The sequence below is a fragment of the Corticium candelabrum genome, chromosome 4, assembly GCF_963422355.1.
Source record: "Corticium candelabrum chromosome 4, ooCorCand1.1, whole genome shotgun sequence".
Taxonomy (NCBI): Eukaryota; Metazoa; Porifera; class Homoscleromorpha; order Homosclerophorida; family Plakinidae; genus Corticium; species Corticium candelabrum.
The window spans coordinates 2591431-2606430 of NC_085088.1; the positions used below are offsets into that span (position 1 = coordinate 2591431).

General features: G+C 34.2%; 2 protein-coding genes across 2 annotated transcripts in view; both read left to right on the forward strand.

The window, feature by feature from the left end:
- The window catches only part of LOC134178153 (copine-4-like), a 13843-nt gene extending 4547 nt beyond the window's left edge, over window positions 1–9296 (forward strand). The window contains exons 5-15 of the mRNA XM_062644957.1: window positions 2261–2344; window positions 2408–2497; window positions 4444–4626; window positions 6744–6803; window positions 6863–6996; window positions 7069–7123; window positions 7304–7355; window positions 7419–7552; window positions 8496–8659; window positions 8838–8907; window positions 8972–9296. Of these exons, the coding sequence (XP_062500941.1) occupies window positions 2261–2344; window positions 2408–2497; window positions 4444–4626; window positions 6744–6803; window positions 6863–6996; window positions 7069–7123; window positions 7304–7355; window positions 7419–7552; window positions 8496–8659; window positions 8838–8907; window positions 8972–9097 (1152 nt within the window). The 3' untranslated portion in view covers window positions 9098–9296. The remainder of the gene's footprint in view (window positions 1–2260; window positions 2345–2407; window positions 2498–4443; window positions 4627–6743; window positions 6804–6862; window positions 6997–7068; window positions 7124–7303; window positions 7356–7418; window positions 7553–8495; window positions 8660–8837; window positions 8908–8971) is intronic.
- A 3659-nt stretch (window positions 9297–12955) lies between these two features.
- The window catches only part of LOC134178424 (copine-3-like), an 11018-nt gene continuing 8973 nt past the window's right edge, over window positions 12956–15000 (forward strand). The window contains exons 1-2 of the mRNA XM_062645303.1: window positions 12956–13156; window positions 13400–13573. Of these exons, the coding sequence (XP_062501287.1) occupies window positions 13019–13156; window positions 13400–13573 (312 nt within the window). The 5' untranslated portion in view covers window positions 12956–13018. The remainder of the gene's footprint in view (window positions 13157–13399; window positions 13574–15000) is intronic.

The window sequence follows — 15000 nt, forward strand, 5'->3', positions numbered from 1 at the left end:
TTAGTGACACCAAAAATCCCCAACACAAACTAAGCTTGGAACGTACCAAGCATACACTCTCAACATTTATACAAGGATTGGAGTCTACGAGAGATCAGGCTCGTCTGAGATCTCTGCAAGGGAGGTGTGCAGGGGCATGGTTGGATGCTATTCCCACTTCCATGAAGTTTGCACTTAATTCTGGTGATTACCGTTTGGCAACACGTGTGAGGTTGGGTTGTAGTATGCCACTGTTGTCTCATTTAAAGCATTGTGAATGTGGTCGAAAGCTTGATGAACCCCGGTTTTCACCTCCTTACTTGCAAAACAAGGGGTGGCCCTGTTTGGTCACACAATGCCATCACTGGTGTCTGGGCTGATTGTTTAAGAACTCTTTCAATCCCTCATCATGTCGAGTTAAGAGATCGTTACGCTAACAGCAACGACCGACCAGACATTTCAGTTTTTGATGCTTGCATTGGAACATCCTATGATCTTGATATTTCACTGGCTCACCCTTGGAATCAAGACATAATTGAAAGAGCAGCAGAGCAAGATGGGTTTGCAGCACAAGCCAGAGAAGAACTGAAAGAGAAAAAGTATAAGGACAAGATACTAGTAGCAGGAGGACATGCAAAAGTGATTCCTTTAGTACTGGAACACTTTGGGTGTTGGGACTGGGAGGCTCACAAGTACCTCCATCAACTGTCTGAGAAATCGGTTGACGAATTTGGCAAGAAAAATGGAGGCTAGTTCAAGAATTATTGGAGGCGATGCTTATCAGTTGCTCTACAATCGTGTAATGTTAAAGTTTTATCAAAGAAGATCAGCCGTCAAGTGAAGAACGTTGACAGACAGTCAGATACAAGTTGCTCCTTAATTATTTAGACAGGGACATCTATGTCCCTTTATGTAGTTACTAGTTTGCAGTTGCTTTAGGAACATTACATAGACAGACAGACAGACAGACAGACAGACACAGATAGACAGACAAACAGGCAAAACAGACAGATGGATCGACAAACAGACGGACAGAAAGAAAGAAAGACAGACAAACATACATACATACAGACTGACACAAAGAAAGAAAGACAGACAAACATACAGACAAACAGACGGACGGACAGACAGAAAGAAAGACAGACAAACATACATACATACAGACTGACAGAAAGAAAGAAAGACAGACAAACATACATACATACAGACTGACAGAAAGAAAGAAAGACAGACAAACATACAGACAAACAGACGGACAGACAGAAAGAAAGACAGACAAACATACATACAGACTGACAGAAAGAAAGAAAGACAGACAAACATACATACATACAGACTGACAGAAAGAAAGAAAGACAGACAAACATACATACAGACAGACGGACAGAAAGAAAGGAAGACAGACAAACATACAGACAAACAGACGGACAGAAAGAAAGAAAGATAGACAAACATACATACAGACAGACTGACAGAAAGAAAGGAAGACAGACAAACATACAGACAAACAGACGGACAGAAAGAAAGAAAGACAGACAAACATACATACATACAGACTGACAGAAAGAAAGAAAGACAGACAAACATACATACATACAGACGGACAGAAAGAAAGAAAGACAGACAAACATACAGACAAACAAACGGACAGAAAGAAAGACAGACAAACATACATACAGACAGACTGACAGAAAGAAAGAAAGACAGACAAACATACAGACAAACAGACGGACAGAAAGAAAGAAAGACAGACAAACAGACGGACAGAAAGAAAGAAAGACAGACAAACATACATACATACAGACTGACAGAAAGAAAGAAAGACAGACAAACATACATACATACAGACTGACAGAAAGAAAGAATGACAGACAAACATACAGACAAACAAACGGACAGAAAGAAAGACAGACAAACATACATACAGACAGACGGACAGAAAGAAAGAATGACAGACAAACATACATACATACAGACTGACACAAAGAAAGAGAGACAGACAAACATACAGACAAACAGACGGACAGAAAGAAAGAAAGACAGACAAACATACATACATACAGACTGACAGAAAGAAAGAAAGACAGACAAACATACATACATACAGACTGACAGAAAGAAAGACAGACAAACATACATACAGACAGACTGACAGAAAGAAAGAAAGACAGACTAACACACATACAGACATACAGAAGTTTCTTGTTTCACTCTTAGTGTACTTTGCACACAACCAAGTGTATGAAGCAGCATACATCTAACACATATATTCTGTTGGCAGGACTTTCTTGGCAAATCCGATCCATTTCTTGTATTTGAACGTACCCTACCTGATGGACAGTCCCTCACAATCCATCGAACTGAAGTGCAAATAATTTTCATGCCTTCATGTGCTCGTGTCTATTGCTGATTGTCTCTATTTGTTCAGGTTGTAAAGAACAACTTGAATCCATCGTGGAGGTCCTTCAACATGTCTGTTCAAGAGCTCACTGGACAGAATGAAGACCAACATCTCACGGTTTGCTGGCAGTTTGTCTGTTTGTTCTTGGTTTGTTTGTGTCTTAGTTTGTCTTTTTATTTGTGTGTTTGTTTGTGTGTCCACTTATTGTCTGTCTGTCTGTCTGTTTGTTTGTTTGTTTGTCCATTTCTATGTCATTGTGTATCTTCATTTGTCTTTGTTTTTTGTTTGTGTCTTAGTTTGTCTTTTATTTGTTGTCTGCTTATTGTCTGTCTGTCTGTCTGTCTGTCTGTCTGTCTGTCTGTTTGTCTATTTGTCTGTTTGTTTGTTTGTCGATTTCTATGTGTGTCTTCATTTGTCTTTATTGTTTGTTTGTGTCTTAGTTTGTCTTTTTATTTGTTTGTTTGTTTGTGTGTCCGCTTATTGTCTGTCTGTCTGTCTGTCTGTCTGTCTGTTTGTCTGTTTGTTTGTCCATTTCTATGTGTATCTTCATTTGTCTTTATTGTTTGTTTGTGTCTTAGTTTGTCTTTTTATTTGTTTGTTTGTTTGTGTGTTCACTTATTGTCTGTCTGTCTGTCTGTCTGTCTGTCTGTTTGTCTGTTTGTTTGTTTGTCCATTTCTATGTGTTTTCATTTGTCTTTACTGTTTGTTTGTTTGTGTCTTAGTTTGTCTTTTTGTTTGTTTGTTTGTGTGTCCTCTTATTTGCCTGTCTGTCTGCTTGCTTGTGTGTTTGTTTGTTTGTCTGTCTGTTTGTTTGTCCATTTCTCTGTGTATCTTCATTTGTCTTCATTGCTTGTTTGTTTATTTATGTTTGTAACATTTGTTTGTTTGTCTCAGTAGTTTGTTGTCTGTTTGTAATTTTCTGTTCGTTCATTCATCTGTATGTATGTAAGTCTGTCTGTCTCTTTATTTTCTGCCCATTTATTTGTTCATATATTGTTTCGGCCATTGGTTTGTTCTACTATTTTGCATATCGTATTTTACATTATGATCAGATCTCACATCAAGTCTGACTACCATCTGTTTGTCGGTATGTTTGATTGTCTGTATGTGTGTCTGTCTGTCTGTTTGTCTGTCTGTCTGTTTGTCTGTCTGTCTGTTGTATGTTTGTCTGTCTGTCTGTATGTATGTACAAGCTCCAATGCCCGGCTTCGCCCGGGGGACAACCCATGCCAGGTGCTTCTCCTTTCCACTTCATAGCGCCGCAGTTGGAAGTGGAGGAGAGACAGGTCGCCTTTTTATAGGTAGAGATTAGAGCAGAAAGTATCTAAAAATGCGTTTGATGGTTGGAGAGGCAGAGGGGTGTAGCCAGGTCACGTACAGTTTGTTTAGAGAACCGTTTACTGTCACTAATTAGCCGTGGTGTAAGTGTTTTTACCGTTTAGTAGCAGCCAGACAGAATTCTCATTCATAGTTATATCTCGTTCAATTGCCGTTTCCAAAATCCCGTTGATTGGATTAGCGATTGGTTGAAACCATTTCGACTTGCGATCGGCGGGAAACGGCGTCGTCGTGGGAGAAGTCAGGAAGACGACCGCGGTCTGACTTTTGACCTGAATGAATTCGGCGTGCGCGAGCGAAATTCGGCCGAGATCGGACTCGCCGTCTTCGAGAGACGCTCGTACGTACGGACACACATACACACAGACACCTCTCCTTTATATATAGAGATGTATGTATGTATGTATGTTTGTCTGTCTGTTTGTCTGTCTGTCTGTTGTATGTTTGTCTGTCTGTATGTATGTATGTATGTATGTATGTTTGTCTGTCTGTTTGTATGTTTATATGTCTGTTTGACTGTGTGTGTATGTTTGTTTGTCTGTCTGTCTGTCTATCTGTCTGTATGTATGTCTGTTTGTCTGTCTGTCTCTCTGTCTGCGTGTCTCTCTGTCTGGCTGTCTCTTTGTCTTTCTGTATGTTTGTCTGTCTGTCTGTATGTTTGTCTGTCTGTATGTATGTTTGTCTGTCTGTCTGTTGTCTTGTTTATTAAGTCTTCCATTATTCAGATTAGCTGCTACGATTATGATGACGATGGTGGCCACGATCTAATTGGCGTGTTTACGACGTCGTGGAAGGAAATGAAGGAAGCAATGCATAAGGAAATGCAATGGGAATGCATCTCTCCCAAGAAGAAAGCCACGAAAAAGAAATACGTCAACTCTGGTGTCATCTATTTGTCACACTTGAAGGTATGAGGTTAAGCAAACATTTTGATTGTTTAGGCTGCACACAACAGGTAGCGCAGTTCTAGGCAAGATGTCTGTTGTGTGTCTGTTTATCCGTTTTTCAATTACGTAGTCAGTCTGTCTGTCTGTATTTTGTCTGTCTAGCTGTTTGTCTTTGGTTTGTTTATTTGTTTGTTTGTTTATTTGTCTGCTTGTTTATTGTTTGTTTGTCTGTTTGTTTATTTATTTATTTGTTTGTTTCTTTATCTGTTTGTTTATTTGTTTGTTTATTTGTCTGCTTGTTTATTTGTTTGTTTGTTTATTTGTTTGTTTGTTTGTCTGTTTGTTTATTTATTTGTTTATTTGTTTGTTTCTTTATCTGTTTGTTTATTTATTTGTTTATTTGTTTGTTTCTTTATCTGTTTGTTTATTTGTTTGTTTGTTTATTTGTTTGTTGTTTGTTTATTTATTTATTTGTTTATTTACTGTTTGTTTATTTATTTGTTTGTTTATTTGTTTGTTTGTTTATTTAGTTGTTTATTTATTTGTTTATTTATTTGTTTATTTATTTATTTGTTTGTTTGTTTATTTATTTATTTATTTGTTTGTTTGTTTGTTTATTTGTTTATTTATTTGTTTATTTGTTTATTTATTTATTTGTTTATTTATTTATTTGTTTATTTACTTATTTGTTTGTTTGTTTGTTTATTTATTTGTTTATTTATTTATTTGTTTATTCACTTGTTTATTTATTTATTTATTTATTTGTTTATTTATTTGTTTATTTATTTGTTTGTTTATTTATTTATTTATTTATTTGTTTATTTATTTGTTTTGTTTGTTTTGTTTGCTTATTGTTTGCATATTGTTAGTTGGTGTACTGTACTTCGCATGTTTAAATGTCTGTAGCTTAATAAACATTTAACACTAAAACAATTATTTTAGTTTTAATCAATTATTGATTCTTAATTAATTATTTGTTTTTAATTAATTATTTTAACATTAATTAATGTTTAATTAATGTAACTATTCTATTTTAGTTAATCATTTAGTTTACTCAATTATTATGTCGTCATCACCCTCTAGGTAGGGTAAGTGGGGTCTTTACCCTCAACTGGGCGCTCACCAACCCGGCAGGTAAGTCACAGAGAGGTACATGTTTCTGTGTAATCCATATGGTGCTAGTAACTGGCTTGTCAATCATTGACTGCGTACGCTACGAGGATTTTGCCACAGCATGTCTAGTAGATATCAATGACTACCAGGAAAGCACAGATCCTCATTGCCAATGGTCCCCACACCAGATCACAGAAACTCCCCATTGACAGAAACAAGTCTACTCTCACAGATATAACCAAATAGACAGTGAGAAAGAAACAACAGACTAGTTTCATTATATTGCTGTCGCCACCCGGGATTGAACTGAGGCCATCATGGTCAGAGAACTAGAACTTTAACCACTAGGCCATATTATGTGTCGCTATGCCCCTCCATGATGGGCAAGTGGGGTCTTTACCCCCATCTGGGCGCCCACCAACCTGGCAGGTGAGCCCAGCAGGGTACATGTTTCTGTGTAGTCCACACAGTGATCAATGACTAGCCAATTCGATATAGATTGCAGGCATTAACGGTGACCGCGAACTAGTGGACAGCACGCCTAGTGGATATCAAAGACCACCAGGAAAGCACTATTATTTATTATTATTTATTAATATTTATTTATTATTGTTGTGCTCAACCAGATCAGTCTGGTTTGTAAAGTCTATTGCAAGTACCGGAAGCAAACCCTGCTTCAGAAGTACTTAGACCATCACGGCTGTCTAGAAAGAAGACATGACTTTACGAAGGATCCGAGTAGATCCCAGAAGCACTGTTTTCTGTAAGTGCTGCAGGTTGTGATGACCTGGAATAATGTCCAGCCACCGTGCAATACCTGCGTGCACTGTGCCCTTTTATTAATTAATTATTAGTTATTTGTTATTAATTAATTAATTAATATTAACTAATTATTATTTATTTGTTATTAATTTATTATTTATTATTAACTAATTATTATTAATTAATTATTTGTTGTTAATTAATTATTAACTAATTATTTATTATTTAATTATTTATTATTATTAACTAGTTATTTATGTTAGGTTGAAAAACTCCACACGTTTGTTGATTTTGTATCCAGTGGATGTCAGATAAACTTCACGGTTAGCATCAGTTTACATTCCAAATTAACAAAAAGTTACAAAAATTTATCATCACACAGGTCGGGATTGACTTCACTGCATCAAACGGTGACCCAAAAACGGCAACATCACTTCACTTCTTGAATCCCTACGAACCAAATGAATACATGAAGGCGTTGGTGGCTGTTGGGAGCGTTTGTGAACAATATGACACGTACGTTTGTCTCGTCAATAAGTGAATGAATGTCAGTCGTGTATGTGTGTCTGTTGTTGATGTCTTACATAGTGACAAGCTCTTTCCTGCGTTTGGATTTGGAGCCAAAATTCCTCCAGAAGGAAAGGTAATTGTTGTGTGATTGTTTGTTTGTTGGTTGGATGTTGGTTTTAGTGTGGGACACGTTTCTTATTGCTTGTTTGTGTGGTGGTGTGTGTGTGTGTGTGTGTGTGTGTGTGTGTGTGTGTGTGTGTGTGTGTGTGTGTGTGTGTGTGTGTGTGTGTGTGCATGTACATGTATTTTCTAGGTATCACATGAATTTCCTCTGAACTTCAATCCGTCCAACCCCTACTGTGCTGGTGAACATACAGTACGCCTGCTCTTGTTATCCAACAATAACAACCATTTCCTTTAATTTGTAGGCATTATTGGTGTGACGGGAGCATACCAGGCTGCAATACAGCAAGTGTCTCTTTATGGCCCCACAAATGCAGCTCCAATAATCAATCATGTTGCAAGGTTTGCCCGACAAGCTGAAGCAGAATCAAAGGCCAATGTAATGTTTTAAATTTTAATAGATTAATATTAATAATTAATTAATTAAATAATTATTTTTTAAAATTATGTTTTAATAGTTTATTTTATAAGTTATTTATTAAAAGTATTTGTTATTTATTATGTTAGTTATTGATTAAAATATTTATTATTTATTATGTTAGTTATTGATTAAAATATTTATTATTTATTATATTAGTTATTGATTAAAATATTTATTATTTATTATGTTAGTTATTTATTAAAATATTTATTATTTATTATATTAGTTATTGATTAAAATATTTATTATTTATTATATTAGTTATTGATTAAAATATTTATTATTTATTATATTAGTTATTGATTAAAATATTTATTATTTATTATATTAGTTATTGATTAAAATATTTATTATTTATTATGTTAGTTATTTATTTAAAGTATTTGTTATTTATTATATTAGTTATTGATTACAATATTTATTATTTATTATATTAGTTATTGATTAAATATTTATTATTTATTATATTAGTTATTTATTAAAGTATTTGTTTTTTATTATATTAGTTATTGATTAAAATGTTTATTATTTAATTAATTAATTAGTGTTATTTCTCAAATTAAGTTAAAAACATTTATTTATTTATTATTTAAATTATTTATTTCCTAAATTATTTATTAAAACTATTTGTTATTTATTACATTAATTATCAATTACAATAGTTAATAATTTTTGTAAATAATTTCTTACATAAATTGTTGATTGAAATAATTAAAAATTTAATTAATTTTTTATTTCTCAAATAAAATATTTGTTATTTATTACATTAATTAGTGATTAAAATAGTCAATAATTTATTTAATTAATTATATATTTATTTTTAAAATTAAGTTTTAATAATATATTATACAAATTATTGACTAATATATTTATTTAATTAATTATTTCTTTTTATTATTAGAACTATTTCATACTGCTGCTTCTCACTGATGGTGTATTATCCGACATGGTGAAAACTAAGAGTGCAATCATAGAGGCATCACACCTCCCAATGTCAATCATCATTGTCGGTGTCGGTAATGCCAATTTTGCTGACATGCGAGAGCTCGATTCTGACGATTCAAGGCAAACGAATTACCATCCATCATTAATTAATTAAATAAATAAATAAAAATTGAATAATGAAATAAATAAATAAATAGATAAATAAATAGATAAATAAATGAATAATTAATTAATTATTTTAATAAATAAATAAATGATTAATTAATCACGAGTTTAATTAATCATTCTGTTTATGCAGATTGAAGGTGAGTGGAAAGAACGCGGTGAGAGATATCGTCCAGTTTGTGCCGTTTGCCAACTATCGAAACGTAAAAGCAAGTGTCCTGTCTGTTGAGTAGTTGACTAACATGTCTGTGGCTTGTGTTCATGCAGTCGTCGCCTGCCGATCTGGCACGTGATGTCTTGGCTGAAGTGCCTGCCCAAGTTGTAGAATACTTCCGAATGAAGGGCCTACACCCCATGGAACGAGTCGTGGTGGCTACAACAGCAGCTGAGTGATGTTTACGAAGTCACTTGAGTTCGACGATTTTTTGTTGGTTTGATACAATTTTGCATGCATATCATGATCGAGACATGTTCGTAGAGTGTGAGACTGACCATTGGATGAATTGATGCAGACGATTATAATTGATATTAATTACAAGTACGAGTGCCGAGACATTTTTGACACAATCAGTAAATGTATTGCACTGTTAGTGTGGATAACTCACGCATGCGCAATGCATAATTTAGTGGTAGTGATTTGACTCGGCGCCGGTTTCCAGACTCCAGGAGTCTTGAGGACATCTGCAGCACCTAGTCAAATGGGTAATTCTTACTCGGGTGTCTTTCTGTATTTTTATCAATTTTGAGTCAACAACACAAAGTTGCCAGTTGAAGTTGCCAGTTGAATTTGACTAAGGGGCCCAACTTGTGACCTTCAGGGGCACTTGTGTGTGTGTGTGTGTGTGTGTGTGTGTGTGTGTGTGTGTGTGTGTGTGTGTGTGTGTGCGTAACTGTTGATATTAATTTTTAAGGTCATTGATATTAAGTATGATAATTTTTAAAAATTTAAATATTTTAATTTTTATTTAATTAACTATGTCAATCAGTCCAGATTGTACACACTTCTATTGTGCACAATAACTCATAGATATAAGACATGTCCATCACTCAATTAATAAAGTTTAGTCTCCGACAAATTGACAAAACTTGTAGTTGTCCCCGGGCAACCACGTACTGATCTTTCAGTTGTCCGTTGCTGACTATGGGTGTCCGTGCAACTTTCTCTTATACAACACTACTAGTCTATTGTGGAATTTGTGCATGTGTGTGCTTGCGCGCGCGCATCTGTGTCCAGTTACACACTACTGCAGCACACAAATACTCAATAGAATTCATGCATGTACAATTACAAGCTGAAACTATTAGTGACTGATTTATTATATCTGTATAGTAACTTAGTATCAATCACGACTTCAAATTGTGACACCATCACAAACAAACACGAAGCAGCATGCACGACTGAGATGTCTACATAAGAACAACACTGGAATGACTTACTACTATAAGCTAGAACGAAAGTCTTACAGAGTAGCAGTTGTGATACTAAGACCTCCTTTCTTCTGATTGTGGTCACAAGCGTGCATACGCGAAGCAAGAACGTGTTGAGGAGTGGCGTTTGCCACCACCTGGACAGATGTTTCGACCTGCTAATGATTTGCTAATGTACATGCCATGCAAGAGTTGTAGAAGAAAGGCGCACAATGACACCTCTAGAACTACAGGTACTTCTACTAAGATTGTCAAATTAACGTACTCAGCACGTGCAACTATGTATTACAACAGCAATTCACACCGTATTTGTCATCTGATACATGTACCCAAGCAGCACACTCGATCACACCATTTAGTAGCTTGATACGCCTTGTGTGCCTTTTGTCTTGTTTGGCATTTGCCACCTGCCGTCTTCTTGCCACGCGTTATTATGCTTTAGATGTAGCGGTTACAGTAGACTGACATGCCATTTTGCATCACCACGTGAAGCAGATCCATTGCACTACCTTGATTGTCCCTGGGCAACTACACATCAATTATTCAGTTGTCCATAAAAAAATTGGTTGTTCCGGGCGCCCGGGCTACCAATTTGTCGGACACTAACAATAATAATAAAATAAAATAAATTAATTAAATAGAAAATAAGTTTTAATAATTAATTAAACTAATTAAATTAATTAATTATTAAAATTAATAAATTTATCGACAAAATTTTTATTAACAAATTAATTAATTGTAATTTTTTGACAATTTTAAAATTAAAATTACCATTAAATTTAATACTAATTAATTAATTTATATAATTAAAATTACCTTAAATTTAATATAAAATTTTGACATTTTTATCCAGATGATGCATCGCTGTGTCTAACATAATTAGGTTGAAACCATGCTCTGCCTTTACAAAGTGTGGATCAACGCACGCACGCACGCACGCACACACACACACACACACACACACACACACACACACACGCACACACACACACACGTAGTCGAGCAGCAGCTAAGTATTGCAACTGTACACTACTGTTTATAAAACATGTACGTGCATGTAAATGCTTACATACAATAGACAGACAGACATACAAGTGGATGAGCAGACAGACAGACAGACGACCTAGACAGACATACAGACAAACAGTCTAGACACACAGATAGACAGACAGACTGAACCAAACCCTATTGGCTCGGGTAGTATTTAGTTGCTTTGCTTAGATGTTGTGTAATAGTTCAATGTTTAAAATATATGTATTGACAAACAGACAGACAGACAGACAGACAGAGCTTTTTAATGCTAATTGTTATTTGTGTAATTGTAATTGTAGTTGTGACACTTGTTGTTCATTAGCTGTTACTTTAGTTTCACCTGTATTAGCTTTGATGTATAAGAATATATGAAATTTGACAGACAGACAGACAGACAGACAGACAGACAGACAGACAGATTGTTTTATTCTCTCCCAAACTGTAAATGTAACAGTTAATTGCAGAAGTAAAGTATCCTAAGCATTAGCAAAAACTACTGAAATGTCTGAAATCATAGCTACAGTATTATCCTAATGAACATAGTGTTGAATGTCTATATCAAAGAAAAAATCATCTATCTTACCTACATGCAATCTACTTATCTTCTTTAATATAACTCTAGCATTACATCTCTTGATAATTATAGAAATCTGTCTACGCCATCTCGTCCTGAAGTCGGCTTCAGTACTTTTTGCCTTCCGAATCCCTTGATTTCTTTGAGAGTGAGTTCAGGAAGTTATCAGCCTCCTGTCCCCAGGACCCAAACAGACAGACAGACAGACAGACAGACAGACAGAATCAAGTTTATTGTCAACAATCTTCACTACTACAAACAGTTATTGTTAAAATGAAATGTTCTACTTGTAGTCCGAGACTATTGCTAATGAGTAAAACACTGAATGACAGACAGACAGACAGATTTGTTTTATTGTCATCAAACGTCACTACTTACATCACTTGCTGCAGTACTAGACAGACAGACAGACAGACAGACAGACAGACAGACAGACAGACAGACAGACAGGCAGACGGACAGACAGACAGACAGACAATGCAAAGACAATAGCAAAAAAAATTTCTATTCTTACCTTTAATAGTTGTAACACTGTAGATGACTTTGTCACACAATTTTACATACATTAGGTATAGATAGCAGTATAGTTGTAGTGGCCGCATAGAGCCTGCTTAAACTCACCTTCTCTTCATTAGCCTGTAGTAGTGTTCATGTTTGAAATATATGAGGATTGACAGACAGACAGACAGACAGACAGACAGTCAGACAACTAAACAGACAGACAGACAGACAGACAGACAACTAAACAGACAGACAGTCAGTAAACTAAATTTCGGTTTGTAGGCTCCGTAGGGGAGCTTTTTAATGCTAATTGTTATTTGTGTAATTGTAATTATAGTTGTGACACTTGTTGTTCATTAGCTGTTACTTTAGTTTCACCTGTATTAGCTTTGATGTATAAAAATATATGAAAATTTGACAGACAGACAGACAGACAACTAAACAGACAGACAACTAAACAGACAGACAGACAGACAACTAAACAGACAAACAGACAGGCTGATTCGTTCATTGATGTATCAATTATGTCAAACATCACCATCAATTTGCAGGGTTTGCTCGTTTTCAGTTGCAATCACCATGCAAACTGCAAATTCTGTGACATTTTTTCTCGGAAAAGGGTCTAACCTTTTTACGCCTCTTAGTCCCGCCTCTCGTATGGTATTATACTTGGAACTGTCTAGACAAGGTAATGCGTAGTCACTGCAGTCTTCTAATTAACATACGTTAATCACTAGCTAAGACTATTACGCAAGTGAGGAAGAGTCTGCAGCTGCAGGATGGCGACGTCAATGTGTGTGTCGCATCTCTATCTTCGTCTGTCGTGCACCGATTTGCGTGACGCGGACATCACGTCGAAGTCTGATCCAGTCGTTGTTGTCACGCAGTACGACCGATTTGAAGACAAATACACAGAGGCAAGAGAATCCAGGCAGCTAGATGACTATAGCTAGTACAGTAGAGTGTGCTTCCTAATTGCGTGCGTGCGTGCGTGCGTGCGTGCGTGCGTGCGTGCGTGCGTGCGTGCGTGTGTTGTGTGTGTGTGTGTGTGTGTGTGTGTGTGTGTGTGTGTGCGTGCGTGTGTGTGTGTGTGTGTGTGTGTGTGTGTGTGTGTGTGTGCGTGTGTGTGTGTGTGTGTGTGTGTGTGTGTGTGTGTGTAGGTTGGAAGGACGGAGATTGTAAGGAACACCCTGAATCCATCGTTTGTGAAACCCGTGCGTATCAACTACCATTTTGAGGAAGTCCAGAAAGTTCTCTTCCGGGTCTATGATGCGGATGATGGAGAGATTGACGAACTCTCGACTTTGGGATCTGCTGAGACGACACTTGGAACGGTTAGTTATTTAGTTATAGATAAACCAGGAGTTGCAGGCTGGCTGTTTTTCTACTGTCGTCATCAAACAATCAAGATTAACATTTAATATAGTCTTATAATTATCTCTGGTTTTGTGGCTTTCTAACCCACAGATCGAATAGAAGTTACTTGGGCCCAAAGCTCTACTCAAGCCCATGGCCGAGAAGAAGCTGCATGTCACAACAAACAGACCAACTTGTTGCAACAAAAGGACATTTGTTTTTAATTTTAGCTATTAATTAATTCATTAGAGTAGTTAAGAAGTTTAGTATAGACATCTGTAAACATATGTAGCATATATTGTGAATGTATTCCTTGTGGACTTGGTGTGAGCTAGACAAAGATTTGATCTGTAGTGGAGATTTCCTGGATTTGTTGAGGCATCTGATGAAAGTATTACCAGTACAGGCTAAATTCCTCAAACGGGCTATATACACAATCAAGAAATAAAGTTGTGAGAGGACTAGCATTGCTAATAGTTAGACACAGCTAGTTAACTGCATGGACACGGATTGGATATGGTAGATGGCAGGTTGAGTGATTTTCTGTATGTCATCTGTCTGTGCGTGTGTTATATGTCGCCTCTATGCGGGAACTACACCAGATGTGGTGTGATAGAAATATATTTTATTTATTTTATTTATTTTATTTGTTTTATTTGCTTTATTTATTTCATTTGTTTTATTTATTTTATTTATTTTATTTCTTTTATTTGTTGTATTTGTTTTATTTGTTTTATTTATTTATTTATTTTATTTACTTTATTTTATTTATTTATTTATTTTATTTATTTTATTTTATTTATTTTATTTTTATTTATTTTATTTATTTTATTTTTATTTATTTTATTTATTTATTTTATTTATTTATTTATTTTATTTATTTTATTTATTTTATTTATTTTATTTATTTTATTTATTTTATTTATTTTATTTTTATTTATTTTATTTATTTTATTTATTTTATTTTTATTTATTTTATTTATTTTATTTATTTTATTTTATTTATTTTATTTGTTTTATTTGCTTTATTTATTTTATTTGTTTTATTTATTTTATTTATTTTATTTATTTTATTTGTTTTATTTGTTTTATTTGTTTTATTTATTTTATTTATTTTATTTATTTTATTTTATTTATTTTATTTGTTTTATTTGCTTTATTTATTTTATTTGTTTTATTTATTTTATTTGTTTTATTTGTTTTATTTGTTTTATTTATTTTATTTATTTATTTATTTTATTTATTTTATTTATTTTATTTATTTTATTTATTTTATTTATTTATTTTATTTATTTTATTTATTTTATTTATTTTATTTATTTTATTTATTTTATTTATTTTATTTATTTTATTTATTTTATTTATTCTATTTATTTTATTTGATTTATCTACTTTATTTATTTTA